Source organism: Crotalus tigris, unplaced genomic scaffold, assembly GCF_016545835.1.
Source record: "Crotalus tigris isolate CLP2741 ecotype Arizona unplaced genomic scaffold, ASM1654583v1 scf7180000017765.3138416, whole genome shotgun sequence".
NCBI lineage: Eukaryota > Metazoa > Chordata > Lepidosauria > Squamata > Viperidae > Crotalus > Crotalus tigris.
In genome coordinates, this window is record NW_024096620.1 from 1490802 (window position 1) to 1506324 (window position 15523).

The 15523-nt window shown below is 31.7% G+C and overlaps 1 protein-coding gene across 3 annotated transcripts in view; it reads left to right on the forward strand.

Moving 5' to 3' along the window:
- SLC25A13 (solute carrier family 25 member 13) overlaps window positions 1-15523 on the forward strand; it is a 167827-nt gene that overhangs the window by 115282 nt on the left and 37022 nt on the right. For all 3 annotated transcript variants that reach the window (XM_039341459.1, XM_039341458.1, XM_039341460.1), the window contains 3 exons: window positions 488-646; window positions 9792-9844; window positions 14107-14187. In XM_039341459.1, the coding sequence (XP_039197393.1) occupies window positions 488-646; window positions 9792-9844; window positions 14107-14187 (293 nt within the window). The remainder of the gene's footprint in view (window positions 1-487; window positions 647-9791; window positions 9845-14106; window positions 14188-15523) is intronic.

The following is a 15523-nucleotide window of genomic DNA, read 5'->3' on the forward strand; positions in this document are numbered from 1 at the left end:
AAGTTAACAGAGAGAAAGGGTATATTACCTGTCCTTATTTAACTTTAAAAATAGCTCTTTTCTTATGGCTGATTGCTAAATGAATGATTGCTAAAACCCATTCAGTTTGGGTTCAGATTCTGGGGGGGGGGGGTTTGTCATTAGTTTTGCCTCATAACTCAAGCACAAGAAATTGATCTTGAAATGGGAGCTTCCAGGAAAGGCAGAACAGGTTCTCCTCTAGCCTTTTTGCCATTAATCCCTAACATCTTGTGCAATACTCACTTTTTTTATTCCTCTCAAATAAAAAGCCAAGGGCAGTATAATAAAAAAAATTAAATTCAGGAAAAATATGATATTGCATAGGAAGAAAAAAGTAGGGGGGTTTGGAGGGGGGGGAGATTAAACATTATGTTCTGGTCTAATCCCTCATGCAGTTTATGAACTCTAAATAAACCTGAGGCTGTGAGACTTAATACAGAAGTTTTCTTTCCTCCTTATTTAACAGCGGTTGGAGCCACTGCTGTGTATCCAATTGATCTGGTGAAAACACGAATGCAGAACCAGCGTTCCACTGGGTCATTTGTTGGAGAACTGATGTACAAGAATAGCTTTGATTGCTTCAAGAAAGTGCTACGTTATGAAGGATTCTTTGGGCTGTACAGAGGTCAGTATCCAGATGTTTTAGTTCTAGTTCAAGAGGTTTGATGCCTGTTATATTTTCTTAGTTCTGTTCATCCATCTTGTCTCCAAATGAGAGCTTTTGGCATTCTCTTAGGTTTTGTGCTGCAAAATGTAAGCTGTATTGCACTGATTGTTACCAGTTTGGATGATGTATTTTCACTGAGTCTGGGTCTGACCTGTCACCCCAATTTCAAGAGCAGCAGTGAATTATCTTGGTAATATACTATATTTTTATGGACACTTTCCCACAAAACCTAACAAGCAACATAAACAAGTTTATAAACATTTAAATAAAACAATCTTGTTTAACAAAGCAAATCTTCTCACAGCTTTTGATATTATGGTCTGCTTCTACCATTCCAGAACATTTTATGGCTTCTACATTATAATAATGTATTTTCTCCTTTGTAGAAATGATTGTAAGCATTTTTTTATTTGCTAATTGTACTTTCTCCTACCAGGTCTGATTTGTCTCTCTTAGCTAAAAACAAGAGCAGCCATTTCTATGGAAAATGCACAATTCAAAGCCTGTTGTCAGACACATTTGAAGTCCTCTGATGTTAACTAATAGCTTCCCCTTAACATATTTCTAATACATATAGCAATGGTGATCAAGAGGTCAATATTGTGGTTTGAGAAAAAACATAATAAATCATCAGTAATCATGAGCTGGTACATCAATTGTATTGCCTATCTTTTGTAATGAAGGATCCAAATTATATATATCTGTGCAGGAAAAAAATTTTTTGATTGTGCCAAAAAGCAGTTTCATTATTGAAGAGACAAGCTGCTCTTCAATGTTGGTGAATGAGTTGCCAGCAGTTTCATTTTCATCATATAACGAGATGGAGTAATGAAATCATGAAGACGTATGCCATCTTGAACATAGGGAACCATGGGAAGTATGCCACAGCCACCTATGCTATAGCAGATTCAATAAATCCCTAGAAGAAACATTTATCTTATCTCAATTCCAGAAATATGAGTATTATTGGAATTATAGTTTAAAAAGAAAATAAACAGCAAGGAGAGAAATGTTAAAATCCAAGTGAGTTTGACAATAGATATATTTAAACTTTGTCTCATAGGAATTACAGGAAGAATCTAGTCTCAGAATTTATTGTTTATCTTTATATTTTACTAATAAAAGGTTCTCAGAGTGATTGGTTTAAATAGATCACTGTCCCCGAAGTAACTTGTATTGTTTAGCAAATAACATATATACTTTTAAAAAATGTTTTTATTGTTTAATAATCAAATTTGTATGGCACCCATATCATATAAAGGTACTCTATGCAGTAAATGTGTAAACAGTCCAATAAAAGATAAGTACACCTTTATTTATTTATTAAATTTATATGCCAGCCATCTTATTGTAAAGCAGTTCTGGGCACCTTACAACATCATCAAATCAAACATGAAAAAAAATATTAAATGAACAAAGATTAAATTTAAAAACAGAATACAGTGGGGGTGGGAGTGGGATCTTTTTCCTAGTGCACTAATTATTTCCACTATGACCAATCGGTAGAGCCAGGTTTTGAGATTCTTATGGAAGGGTCAAGAGAATGGAGGCAGATTTTATCTCAACAAACATGGTGTTCTAGAAGGTTGAAGCCATGGTAGAAAAGGCCCTTCTCTTGGACTCCTTGGCTAACAGGTTCTGCAGCACGTCTTTTCTTTTGGCACCAGTGGATAGACTAATTAGGGTGAGATGCTTTCTTAGGTACCCTGGATTCATCCATTAACATCATTAATGCAGATGACATGCTAATAATTTTTTTTTAATAAAAGTGATTTATTTTCCATGCTTTAAAGGCAATAATTTTTTAAGTAAACCTAGCTGATTATATATAAAGTATAGGGTTTTTTTCTAATTGATAACCTTTTCCCAGGCTTGCTATGTTGCCTTCCCTATAAGTCTTAACATAGGTATTTTGGGAAGTTAGTTCTTATTTGAACATAGCTCAAATTGTTGTTTGAGCTGTTGTTAAAGTTTAAAAGGTGTGAATCTATATTACTTGGAAGCAGTTTGCTGATTTATTAATGCTATATTGTTACTGTGACCAGCTCTGTTTTTAGCCCTTCTACCTGTTTTTAAGCACTGAATGTGCCTAGGATTGAACATTAGTAGAGTGACCAGCTCCACTGTAGAGTTACAGCTGCTTCCTTCTGGCAAATATTTCATTTCCAACCCATCCCCTCAGTTATTTTGCTTGTCTTCTTTTTTTTATGGTTTCTGAGTACATGATATAGAATGCCAGAATAATGTTGTTTTTTAAAATCTTCTGCCTCTCATTTTGGTTGATTGCTATAGTGCTAATCGAGAATCTGAATACATGTACACACATTTTTTAAAAAGTAGAATTCACAATTAATCTCCTGAATGTATTAAATTCGTGTGAACACTCTTGCCTGTCTGTATGCACTAAGTTCTCTCATTTTGTCCCAAAAGTGCTTTTTCAAGAGGTAACTGTACTTTTTTTTCTTTGAAGATGTTTCACTTCTCATCCTGAAGAAGGGCTGAAGAAGCTTTTTAGATGAGAAGCAAAACACCTTTAAAATAAAACCAAAAAAAAAACCAGTTGCCTCTTGAAAAAGCACCTTTGGGATAACCACGACCTGGATGACTGAAAATCTCCATAGACATTCTCACAATTTTCATTGATATTAGAATTTTTTCAGGCTATTATTTTAAAACCTGTGGTTTATAGCATTGTTATCTACTTGCAATTAAAAATTAATTTATGATCATTATGATCATAAATGAAACAAACTTGGGTACTGGAAAACCCTTCAATGTCTGCTCTTATATTCTTATGAGTTGTATTAACCCAAGAAGTTGTTTAAATGCAAGCCTCTTTATGCTATTTTTTTTAAATCCATGTATGAGAAGTTTTGAAAATTGTTCTGAATTTTATCCAACCTACTATTCTATATGCGAAATGTAAAAATGTTGAACAGGAATTATAAATTTTAAAAAAGGATTTATTTGGACAAGCATGGTCCCAAGTAGAAAAGCTTGGACTTAACTATCTATGTCTTTGAAATGATTAATTTTTATTTACCATAACACAGTATTTGTGCTGGCGTTTCAAATTCTCTCTCTTTGATGAGCATGAATTATACCATCTTGTGGATATTTAAAACAGGGAAAATCTTAGTCCTATGAAAGAAGGAACAGTTATTTCATGCACTATTAATGCTATAGAGGCATCCATATTTAATCCTCAACATTTGTTTAAGAATTAGTCCTTAATAGAGGAGCTGCCAAGGATTTTCATTTAATGACATCATTTCATATATTCTATCCACATCTCTTCTTCATTATAGAATGTAATTTAGTTTGCATCATATTCAGCATGATTCTGTTGGATGCAGAAATCTCCTTTTTATCAACTGTGTTTAATAAGCTATAAAACTGTGAAATTATGGGACTTCCGGTTAGGCGTCGCGGCATGACGGGCGCAGGAAGAGGGGGCTCCATTTTCACATTCGATTTCACCCTGCTGGGGGCCATAAAAAAGGTTGAAAGTCACCTTAGAGAGGTCACAAAGAAGGAGGGGACCCTCGATCTCAGAGGGGCGGTGGCCCCTCTGTTTGATATGAGGAAATCCTCCAAATCAGCGGGAAAAGACTGGCTACACTTCTGTGGCCAGTCAGAAACTGCTGATAACTGAAGAAAATAAGCACTAACAAGCAACTTTTGAGCAACGTGGATGGAACTGGGTGAGACTTTATCCTCTTTTTATGATTTTAAAACTTTTTCCTAGAAAAAAACACCCAAAGCAAAGAATCGTCCCCAATGAGAGAGGGAAGGGGAATTTCTGTCCCATTCTCTCAGGAAAAGAAAAGCAGCAAACTAATTGCTTGGAGGAAAACAGAGAAAATCACAAGATTAATTTGGAACCAATACAGATATATAGCTATGAAATTTGGGGATTAAAAGTATTTTTGAGACTTTTTTAGAAAAGAAACTTGAAAACTTTGTAACATAAGTTTGGATTTAAAAAGCTGGAAGACGACGTTAATGACATCTAGTGGAGAACTACGGCACTACAATTATTATTAAAGGAACTTGGCTTGAACCCCAAAGATAAGACTTTGTTGTCCTTGGAAACTTTCACTTTTGAAGACTGCAGCTGGGAAAAGGGAAATAAACTCTTGGGCTGCTTATCTGTGATGGGGACCCTATTGGATGATAAAGACTACATACAAAAACAAAATGAGTGTTTCATACTTAGCTTTAAATGATTTTAAAAAAATCATCTTTAACACCTGTCTCTTGAAGCTCCCAGCTTGATATAACAACAAGAAAATGTTAATGAATCTCAGAAAGAAATTCTTTCTATATTGAAATCAATCCAACAGACAATTGTTTTATTTCGTGATGAAACTAAAAAATAACGCAAATGAGATAAAAGAACAATTTTCTAATCTAAACTTGCAAATCCAAGAAGGAACTAATAACCCAGAAAACAGAAAGAAAATTAGAAGAAATGGATCCAAAGATGGAGGACCTAAAGGAAGGAATTAACAGACAGACACAGACAAATGAAAAATTAGAAGATGCAGTGGTAACACCGGAAATGGAAAAGATCTTACTTGTCAAGATCTCAGAACACATTTGAGGATAAGGAAGAGCTGATCGAAAGGATGATAAAGCTGTTAGGAGAAAAGTTGAATATTGATAAGCAAGAAATGAAAATAAAAATTGAAAGAGAAAGATGGAGGCTGTTTAATGAATATAAATGGGTTGAGCGTTCTTCCAAAAATACTTCAATCAAATTCTCTTCCTCATTCCAAACAATATATACAAAAACAGAATAAGAATTACTTGATGATTCAAATGTACTGACTTGGAAAATTATTTGGCAAAGGAAGAAAGCTAGAGTAAGACTGAAGAAAATAGAGGTTTTGCTCTATTAGATGGGATATTATACTATTAAACAGATGTTTGAATATGGTTTAGAAAATAGATAACTGTTATAAATATAAATAAAAGTATTATTAAATTAGAAGGATAGGATTTGTAACTAGAATATTATATTTTGTTATGAGATGGGAAATATGAAAATTCTAAAAGGGTTTGAATAAGGGAAGCCTTTGGTTACCCAAATATAATTTATTATGAGAAAATTATAGGATAGAGATACTTTGAACATTGAGGGGAAATTAAATATTTTAAAAAGCGGGAAAAACAGGATATTGATTGAACAAATGGATTTTAAGTGCAAATGCAATTGAGATATGTTTTGGCTATTAATATTATGTACAATACCATAAAAATTGATGAAGATGTCTATATTTAATTGTATATGTATTAACAGCAACAAGAATTGTATTTGCCCTGTATGGAAAAATGCATACCACCGGAGGAAGAGAGGACCAAGGAAGCACTGGATGATATAGTATTGGAACTAGACTGAGAAAGTTAATATGTACCACTGAATTACCAATAGACCCAGACAACACATTGTTTATTAAGCACTTACGATTGTAAAATTAGAAAATTAATAAAATATTTTTTAAAAAACTGTGTAATTATGAAACATCAGCTATGATAAAATTGTCTCCCTAGTGTTGTTATTCTAATAGCAAGCTACAAAAACATTTTTATTTTCTCAAGGATTTGAAACATGCTAGGCTATAAATTTCTTGGCCATTTTCTTAAGATAAGTCTCATTAAGTATTAGGACATATAAGCCTAAACATACATCAAAACTTTATACTTAAATCATTTATTTTATACGCTATATGTGATAGTTTATATATGTGTGTGTTTAATTAAATTTAGTATATTTTACTCTGGCTTTGAAAGCTACTCTGGAAAGTCAAGTAAAATGTAGTATATAGACCTTTCTAAATAAATAAATATATCTGGCTGAAACAATGCCTTGATAGCCAAATTGATTTATATTAAGCAAAACCATCAGTCCATTTCCTCTTTATGGCTGATGAAAGTATTGGAAATAACCAGTTTGACTATCAAATTATAGAAATAAGATATAGAGAGGCATCCCTGGGAGAAGTTATCCAACTTCTATTAGATTTGATCTTTTGAGTCAATTGAACTCAAAGTCAATAGACAGTCTCTGGCTGTATTTCTCTTAGATTCAAGCTTTTCATCCTGCTTTTCACAATTGGATCAAGTGATAGATTGCTTACCAACTTTTAGATAATTGGTTTCATTCTTAAAAAAATTGAAGTTTCTACTATTTGGAAGATTTTTAATGTTCAATTAGAATTTATATAAATGTAATTTAAATCCAATGTTTTGTATTCTACATTTGGGATGATAATAAAGACATTTTAATCTTTTTTCACGAACATCCTTTCAAGTTCTTGAGGAGTGCTATCTTTCAGCTTTTCCTTCTTAGGTAAAATATTCCCGCTCCTGTCAAACTCAGAAGGACTTAATTTTTAGTCCTCAAACATCCCCATTCTTCTTCCTGAATATAATACAGGTGGTCTTAAATTTTGATATCCAGAACTGAATATAATACTTGAGATGGGGATTAAAGGAATAAAGCATTAATTCCTATGCTTTGGAAACTATACTTCTGTTGATGCAATTAAAATTGTTTACTTTTTTTTAGCTACTTCACACTCCTAACTCATAATCATTTAGTAATCAACTACAAGGTATTTTTAAGTACTACTACCAAGCCAGGTATTACTTATGTATTTCATTTCTATTTTTTAAGTGCATATAACTTTCCATTTCTCTCTTTATAAATCTTTTGTTTTACTCTGTGTCCTTAACAAGATTGGTTTGATTCTGATTATGTCTTCCAGAATATTAAGTGTCCTATCCAATTTTGTGTTATCTGCAGCACTTTCTCTTTTTTCAAGTCATTAATAGAAGTTTTTTAAGAATACAGACTATAGAGAATCTCAATACCTCTCTCTATTCCAATCCTAATTCTAGAATTTATTGTAGTATCTGCTTTCCTTCCTTTTTTATTTGTATTTATTGAGAGTTTTACATATAATAGAAGTCAAATCTAAAGGTGAAAAAAAAAGAAATAGGTGCAAGAAAGGAAAGTTATAAAATATCCTAACAGAAAGTCCCAACCTTTTCTCCAACAAATAATTATAATCTTATAGTCCTCCTTCCATTTTAGATCTTGCACAAATCCTGTCACTTTGTCCACATATTGTTTAATCCTCCAACCCATGAATCATGTCATTTGTTTCTTTCACCAAATCTTTAGGTAGGTAGTCCTTGATTTATAACTGTTTGTTTAGTGATTGTTCGTAGTTGCATCACTGAAAAATGTGATTTATGACTATTTTTCATACTTACGACTGTTGCAGCATCCCTCAGGTCACATGATCAAAATTCAGATGCTTGACAACTGGTTCATATTTAGGATGGTGATCACATTATGTGACCTTCTTATAAGCAAAGTCAACAGGGAAGATACTAAGATTCACTTAGTATCCGTGATATTAACTTAACAACTACAATGACTCACTTAACAGCTGTGGCAAGAAAGGTTGTAAAATACGGCAGAATTCACTTAACAACTGTCTTGCTTAGCAAGAAATTTTGCGTTCCATTGTGGTGGCAAGCCGAGGACTATCTGTATAAAGTTTCCAATCTTTCAAAAAAAAATTGTTATTATTTTCTCTTGCTTTCCTCATTTTTAAATCATTTGCTCTGTTTCAGTAATTCACTTCTTTATTATTTGTCCAGAATTTCTTCAAAGTAATAAATTAAATTTTGACTAGATAATTCAGTATGCTATAATGCATTTTTGGCTCAGGAGATTTTAACTCAAAGACAATAGGCAACCCCTGGCCATCTTTCTATTAGGTTCAAGGTTTTCATCCTGTTTTTCACAATTGTTTTTTTAAAAAAGAGAAAGACAAGACATGAGCTGAGTAGTTCTGAATTATTAATGGTTCTCCAATTGTTTGGGGAAAACAATTTCCTATCTTTTTCACTGATCCTTTTAAAACCAGATTCTAAGATTGAGAGTAAGGTCTTATGTGTTCCATGGCTACCACTAGATCTACCCCCTTAAAACTGGCTAGATGTGACATTTTATTTTTCTACACAACACAGCATTTCAGTGCACACTTCTTTGAGAATAAAGTCCACTGAATTTAGTGAGACATTTGAGAAGATATGCATATTAGTAATAACTATCAAGTGGCACATCTGCATGTAATTTCACTCTGCAGCAAAAAATAGATAATCTAACCTCTTCCTCCAGTATTTTGGACTGTCAGTTTCCATCAGCTCTAACTATAACATGTTAGATTTCCATGTGAAAATCTGGACACCATCAGGTTGCCTACATCTTAGAAGTTGATAAAGGAGGAGCTATCGCAAAAATGAGGTTGGATTTTGGAAGTATGACTTCCTTTTACACAACTTGTATCATTTAGTATAGAAACAAATCATAATAACTACTTTAGTATATATTTCTGTTTAGCGTATTCATTATAATAAAAAGGCAGAACATAATTCAAATAAATAAATGCCACAATTCAAGTTACTCAGATCTATTTTCTGTAGGAGAGTACGTATAAGAGAAGAAAGCTGAAGTAAGAAATTCGGAAAATACAGATTCTTAATTATAGGAGCAAAGAGTCACTATCTTTGGCAATTATTCTTCTGTCTATCAGTCCACTGTGCTCTCTAGGTTTTGGAGATATGGGTAAGAACTAGTACAGTATTTATAAGAGTTCAAGCAAAACTAGGTAAAATATAAGAGCTTTTTCAACTGTGTTTATCATTTTCTCATATTTCTAAGTATGCCGTAGTTGTAAATATCTGTAGCTCACATATAGGATGAGGTTGAAGGTTCATTCTTCGAGCTTGTGGGTTGGTTTCTGAACATTTCATTGAAGATGTTACCTATCCTGGTAACAAAACATTTAGAAACCAATCCACAAACTCAAAGAACGAACCTTCAACCTCATTTCTAAGTATATATAATGTTATTTGAATCAAAGCAATGTTGAATTGTGTTTGTATGTAAAGGGTAATCAGATAATTTTGCTAAATGTAATAATTGAAAATTGCTCTTAAAATTCCATTCCCTTTAAGAAGCAAAATTAATAACAATCCATTTCTTGGTCAACTTAACTGCTATATTTTTTATATTTTATAGGTCTTCTGCCACAGCTTCTGGGGGTAGCTCCAGAAAAGGCCATAAAGCTTACTGTAAGTTCAGAGCAAAACATTGAGTCATTCTTAATGTATTATATTCAATTTCCAGTAGAAAGAATTATTATGGTTATATGCTTAAAGTACACATTGGGTATATTTTGCTTGGGCAAAAGTATACTTGTACATTTCTTACGTAAATTTTGATTTCCTTTATTTTGTATTTTGGATGAGAATCTTTCATATTGCAATTTCAAATTAAAAGTTTAATTCAGGACCCTTTACATACTTATTTTTAAAGAGCAGAAAGTTTTATTGCTGCTTTTTACTTTATTTCCTATTTAACTAGAATATTACAGAAAAAGAGTCTTGTTAAGATATTAATTAACTTACCAATAAAAAGCAGTTCAAATATTAAATTGTAATAATTTAAAATAATTTTTTTTAATTTTTATTTTTCCTTTTTCTCTTTACAAACAAACAAAATACATGGTACATTTTTTCTTTTTTCTTAATACTATGTCCTACATCTCTTACATTTATTTACATTACTTCTCATACTTTTTTATTCCTCAATTTTAACCAGTTATAGTACATGTCCCATATCTCATAGAATTCTGTAGCTTCTTTGTCTTTTAGTTCTAAGGTAAGTTTGTTCATCTCAACACAATCTAATATCTTACATATAATCATTGCATTGGTATGTTCTCTCTTTTCCAACATTGCGCATATGCAATGCGTGCTGCAGTTATAATGATGCATTGGAGTCATTTCTCGATTTTGGGGTTGATTATGTCTAATAAAAATATTTCGGGTTTTAGTTCAATTTTGTTGTTTTGTTATTTCCTGTAACCATCTCCTAATCTGCTTCCAATAGGTCTTTGCTTTGGGGCATTGCCACCACATATGATAAAATGTTCCTTCTATGTTTTTACATTTCCAACATTCTGGATTCATATTTTTGTATATTTTAGCCAATCTCGCCAGTGCTAAATGCCATCTGTAGAACATTTTATATTGGTTTTCTTTGTATGCAGTTGACAAAGTTAATTTGCAATTTCTGTTCCATATTCTTTCCCATTCATCTAATCCTATGTTTCGGGCCCATGCTATCATTGGGCCCTTTACTATTTCTTCTTCCAATTCAATTTCTAATAGGAGTTTATAGGTTTTTGTTAAAAAATTTTCTCCCTTATTTGTCAATATTTTATCCAATTGTTGTGATGTCCGATTTATCCCATACTCTTCTATATCTTTATTATATTTTGATTTTATCTGTATATATGGCCACCAATCAATAGTTATTCCCTGTTCTTTTAATTTATCTCTTGATCTTAGCTTCCCTTGGTTGTCTAATAGTTCTTTTTTTATTAAAAGTTTTAAAGATTTTATACAATATATATCCCAAATCCCTCCCACCCCTTCCCCCCTCCCCCACTTCCCAGAGCTGATTACAGGGTTACAAATAAACAATCATAATCTAAGTAACATTACCCAACTATACAAACAATCAAATCCATAACATGCTTTAACTCCTTTTCAAAATAAATGTTAACAAATTAAATACGAAAATAATAATATAATTAAACCATAAAACTAAGAGTAATATAAATTCTACCATATTAAACTATTAATAATAATCTAAAATTTACTCATAAGCTAGATAATACTTCTTAGTCTCATATTTATTCTGAACATAATCTATCCATCTTCTCCAAACCGAAATATATCTTTCTTGTGAGTGGTCCTTCAAATAAGCGGAAATTTTTGCCATTTCTGCTAAATTAGACACCTTGAGTATCCATTCTTCCATAGTAGGCAAAGAATCTTTCTTCCAATATTGCCCCACCAATAATCTTGCAGCTGTTATAAGATTCAACATCAAATTAATTTCTTTAACATCAAAATCTACAATAACACCTAATTGTGCCGTAAACTTTATCTTTCTCTTAAAAATCTTTTGAATGTTCTACCAAATCTTAATCCAAAAAGCTTTTATATTTCTACAAGTCACCAAATATGAAAATAAATTGCATCTAAGCTTCCACATCTCCAACATTTGGGCTGTAAATTAGGATACATACAGGACAGCTTTTGAGGATCCAAATGCCACCTATAAAACATTTTATAAAAATTTTCTCTTAAATTTTGAGCTTGAGTAAATTTTACATTTCTAACCCAAATTGTCTCTCTTGTGTCCAATAGAATCGGCTCTTGAATATTTTGTGCCCATTTTACCATACAGTCTTTAACTAACTCCGTTTCAGAATCCAATTCTATTAAAACATTATAAATTCTCTTTATATGGGCTCGAGTTTGATCTTTAATCTGTTTTACCAAATTCACGTCATCTAAAGTAATACCAACCTTTTGATCTAAACTCCACCTAGCTAACAATTGATTATACTGAAACCAAGAGTGTACAATATTTTCTTGCTTCAACTCAGCTAAAGATTTTAATTGCCAATCCTTCTCTACCAAGCTAAGTAATTCCTTATAAGAAATCCTATCCAAATTCACACCCCTAGATACCCCCTCTATCACATGTCCAGGAATCCCCCAAATTGGAATTTTATAGTTTAACTTATAATAATACTTCTTCCAGACACGTAATAAAGAGTTTCTTAAAATATGAGATTTAAAAACCTGATCTACTTTTTATTATCAATTAAATATGCATGCCATCCATATAATAAATCCCATCCTTCAAGGAGTATATTTTTATTTGTTAAGTTAAGCCAATCATTAATCAATGTTAAAGCCACCGCATCATAATACAATTTTAAATTAGCGCCTTAAGTCCTCCTCTTTCCCGTGCATCTTGTATAATCTTAAACTTAACTCTTGGTTTTTTCCCTGCCCAAATAAACTTGTTAATACCCTTCTGCCATTCCTCCAAGTTGGCATCTTTTTTCAAGATAGGTATCATTTGAAACAAAAAAAGAAACTTTAGAAGAACATTCATTTTAACTGCTGAGATTCTCCCCACCAAAGATAACTGTAATTTTTTTCCAATCATTTAAATCCTTTTGCACTTTTACCCATAATGTCTCATAATTATTTTTGTACAATTTAACATTAGAAGCTGTAATATATACTCCCAAATATTTAACCTTTTTCACTATTTCAAAACCTGTTAATTTGGCTAACATATCCTTTTCCTTCATAGACATATTTTTTGGTAATATTTTAGTCTTATTGTTATTTACCTTAAAACCAGAAACTTTCCCATACTGGGTTATGATAGTTCTTTATACCTTATCATCTTTGTTTTGTCTAATGTGTTTGGGTGAATCATTGCCTCCATTGGTGAGATCCAAATTGGAATTTTTGTGTAGTATTTTGTTTTACTTCTTCCCATATCCAAATTAATGCATCCCTTATCTGATGTCGGAAGAAATATGTGTGAGTTTTCTTATCTTTCCCCCATAGAAAAGCATGCCATCCAGCCTGTAGATCATGACCTTCAATTGTTAAGATCCTTTTATTTTCTAAATTTATCCAGTCACTGATCCAAAGCAATCCCGCTACTTGGTAGTAAATTTCTCATTTTGGGAGCCCAAGGCCATCTCTACTTCTACTATCTTGTAACGCTTTAACATTTATTCGTGCTTTTTTACCTAACCATATAAATTTATTAATCATTTTATTTAATTCATCAAAAAAAAATTCCCCAATTTTATTGGAACTGTTTAAAAGAGGTATAATAATTTTGGTAAAACATTCATTTTAATCGCCAAAATCCTTCCTAACAATGATAATTGTAGTTTCTCCCAAATCTCTAAATCTTTTTGTATTTGTAGTATCAATTTTTTATAATTATCTTCTTTTATTGAGGAATATCTTATGGTGAGCCAAATTCCTAAATATTTATTCTTTTTTACAATTTGCAACCCCAAATTTTCTTCTAATCTCTTTTTTTGTTTTTCAGTTAAATTTTTAACTAATATTTTAGTCTTTTCTTTATTTATTTTTAGTCCCGCCACCATTCCATATTTTAAAATAAATTTTCTTTTTAACATTTTAATTCTACAAAGTATTCAAAATATATTTTCAGAAAGCATTGTTCAAACTGGCTAGCAGTATATTTTTTGAAGTATAATTCAGAAATGTGTGAATATAAAGCTTATTTTTTATGTATAAACACAGTCTAATATTTGAATTCTTCTTGTGGTATAAATCTGTTCCAAGGTGAGCAAAACCCACCCAGGGACACACACACACACACACACACTATTGCTGATAAACTTAAATGTTATACCTTAAAAATATATTGAGATTTTAAATATAAAAGTTTGTTTGAATTTGTTTTTTTTTAGGTAAATGATTTTGTGAGAGACAAATTTATGCACAGAGATGGTTCTGTCCCTTTTCCAGCAGAAATTCTTGCTGGGGGCTGCGTAAGTATTCTGTTTCTCTTTCACCATGATGTTAAAGAAACACAGTTATAAATCAAACCACAAACGTTAGGATTTAATTTGAACTGATAAATAGTCAAACTGTTAGTTCTTAAATTAATAAGATGATGGCAGCAATGTAATATTGGAAGAGAACAGTTTTGGTGTTTTTAAAACCCCTGGCTTAATAATTATTTTGTGTTGGAGGATTGCTTGGCATTTTGAAGTCTAAATAGTTATAAATTTAGTTACTTACATTGTACTTATCTAAAAGCTGGTTTAGTATAGTAATGATCTTGTTTCCTTTTCTTCCCCTTCTTGCCATTTTTCACTTATCTTCTAAGTTTTTATGCTCTAAATCTGACTTGCTGAAGGCCACACATTATAGAAATAACCTTGTTGCTCTATCATTGATAGTTTTTATAATATTAATTTAAGCACTTCATTATTTCTAATGTAAAGTATAGCTAAAATATTTTATATATATTCTGCCTTGCTTTCATAAAGTATACCCATAAAGTGTACTTTAAAAAACAACTAGTTGTTCATTCTGTGAATGCAGTGTTTCTGCTGATCCACAACAGTTCCCATAATGATAATGTGCAATATTGGGGGGAGGGGTGTTGATTTTTATTTTGTTTGAGCAATTATAAATCCATTTTGCATGAAATGAACTCTTGTTAAAGATAATGACATTTTAAAGACAGAGTGCTGTTCATTTAACTCACTTTGATCAGTGGATAGAAGAGAGCTGGTGGAGCTCCAAGCTCACTGGTAAATTTCTGCTGTCATAAGAATGATGAGGTCATTCTTTAAAAATCAGTTAAATTCCTGCTGAAAACATTATAGAAATACAAAGCCAACTGCACCAAACTCTCTATAAAATAACAGAAATTTGTACATTCTTTCTTCCAAAAAGCACACTACATAGGTAATTGTGCAACTATATTTATTCAGTGTTGTGTAAATAGGAGAGACCTAGTTGCTTTTTGCGATAGGAGAGACCTAGTTGCTTTTTCCGATTCACCGAAGATAAAGAGATGCTCTGTTTGATCAATGACCTGTCATGTACTGCCAGATAGTTTACCTGCTCTGTAATTGAAGAAGTATTTAAGGGAGGGGCATTTTAAAGTTTTTTAAAGATTTTTTTAATTATACACTTTTCAATTTATAAGCAGAATTAATTAAATTAAAATAAAATACTAAATGATGTAGAATAAAAGTTATCAAATGACCAAAACCCAGATAACATTAAAATATTATTAGAGTATTTTATTTTTTATACATTTACCTTCATTGTGGTAGCCTGTCCACTGGATTTATTTTTCCTAAATAAGCA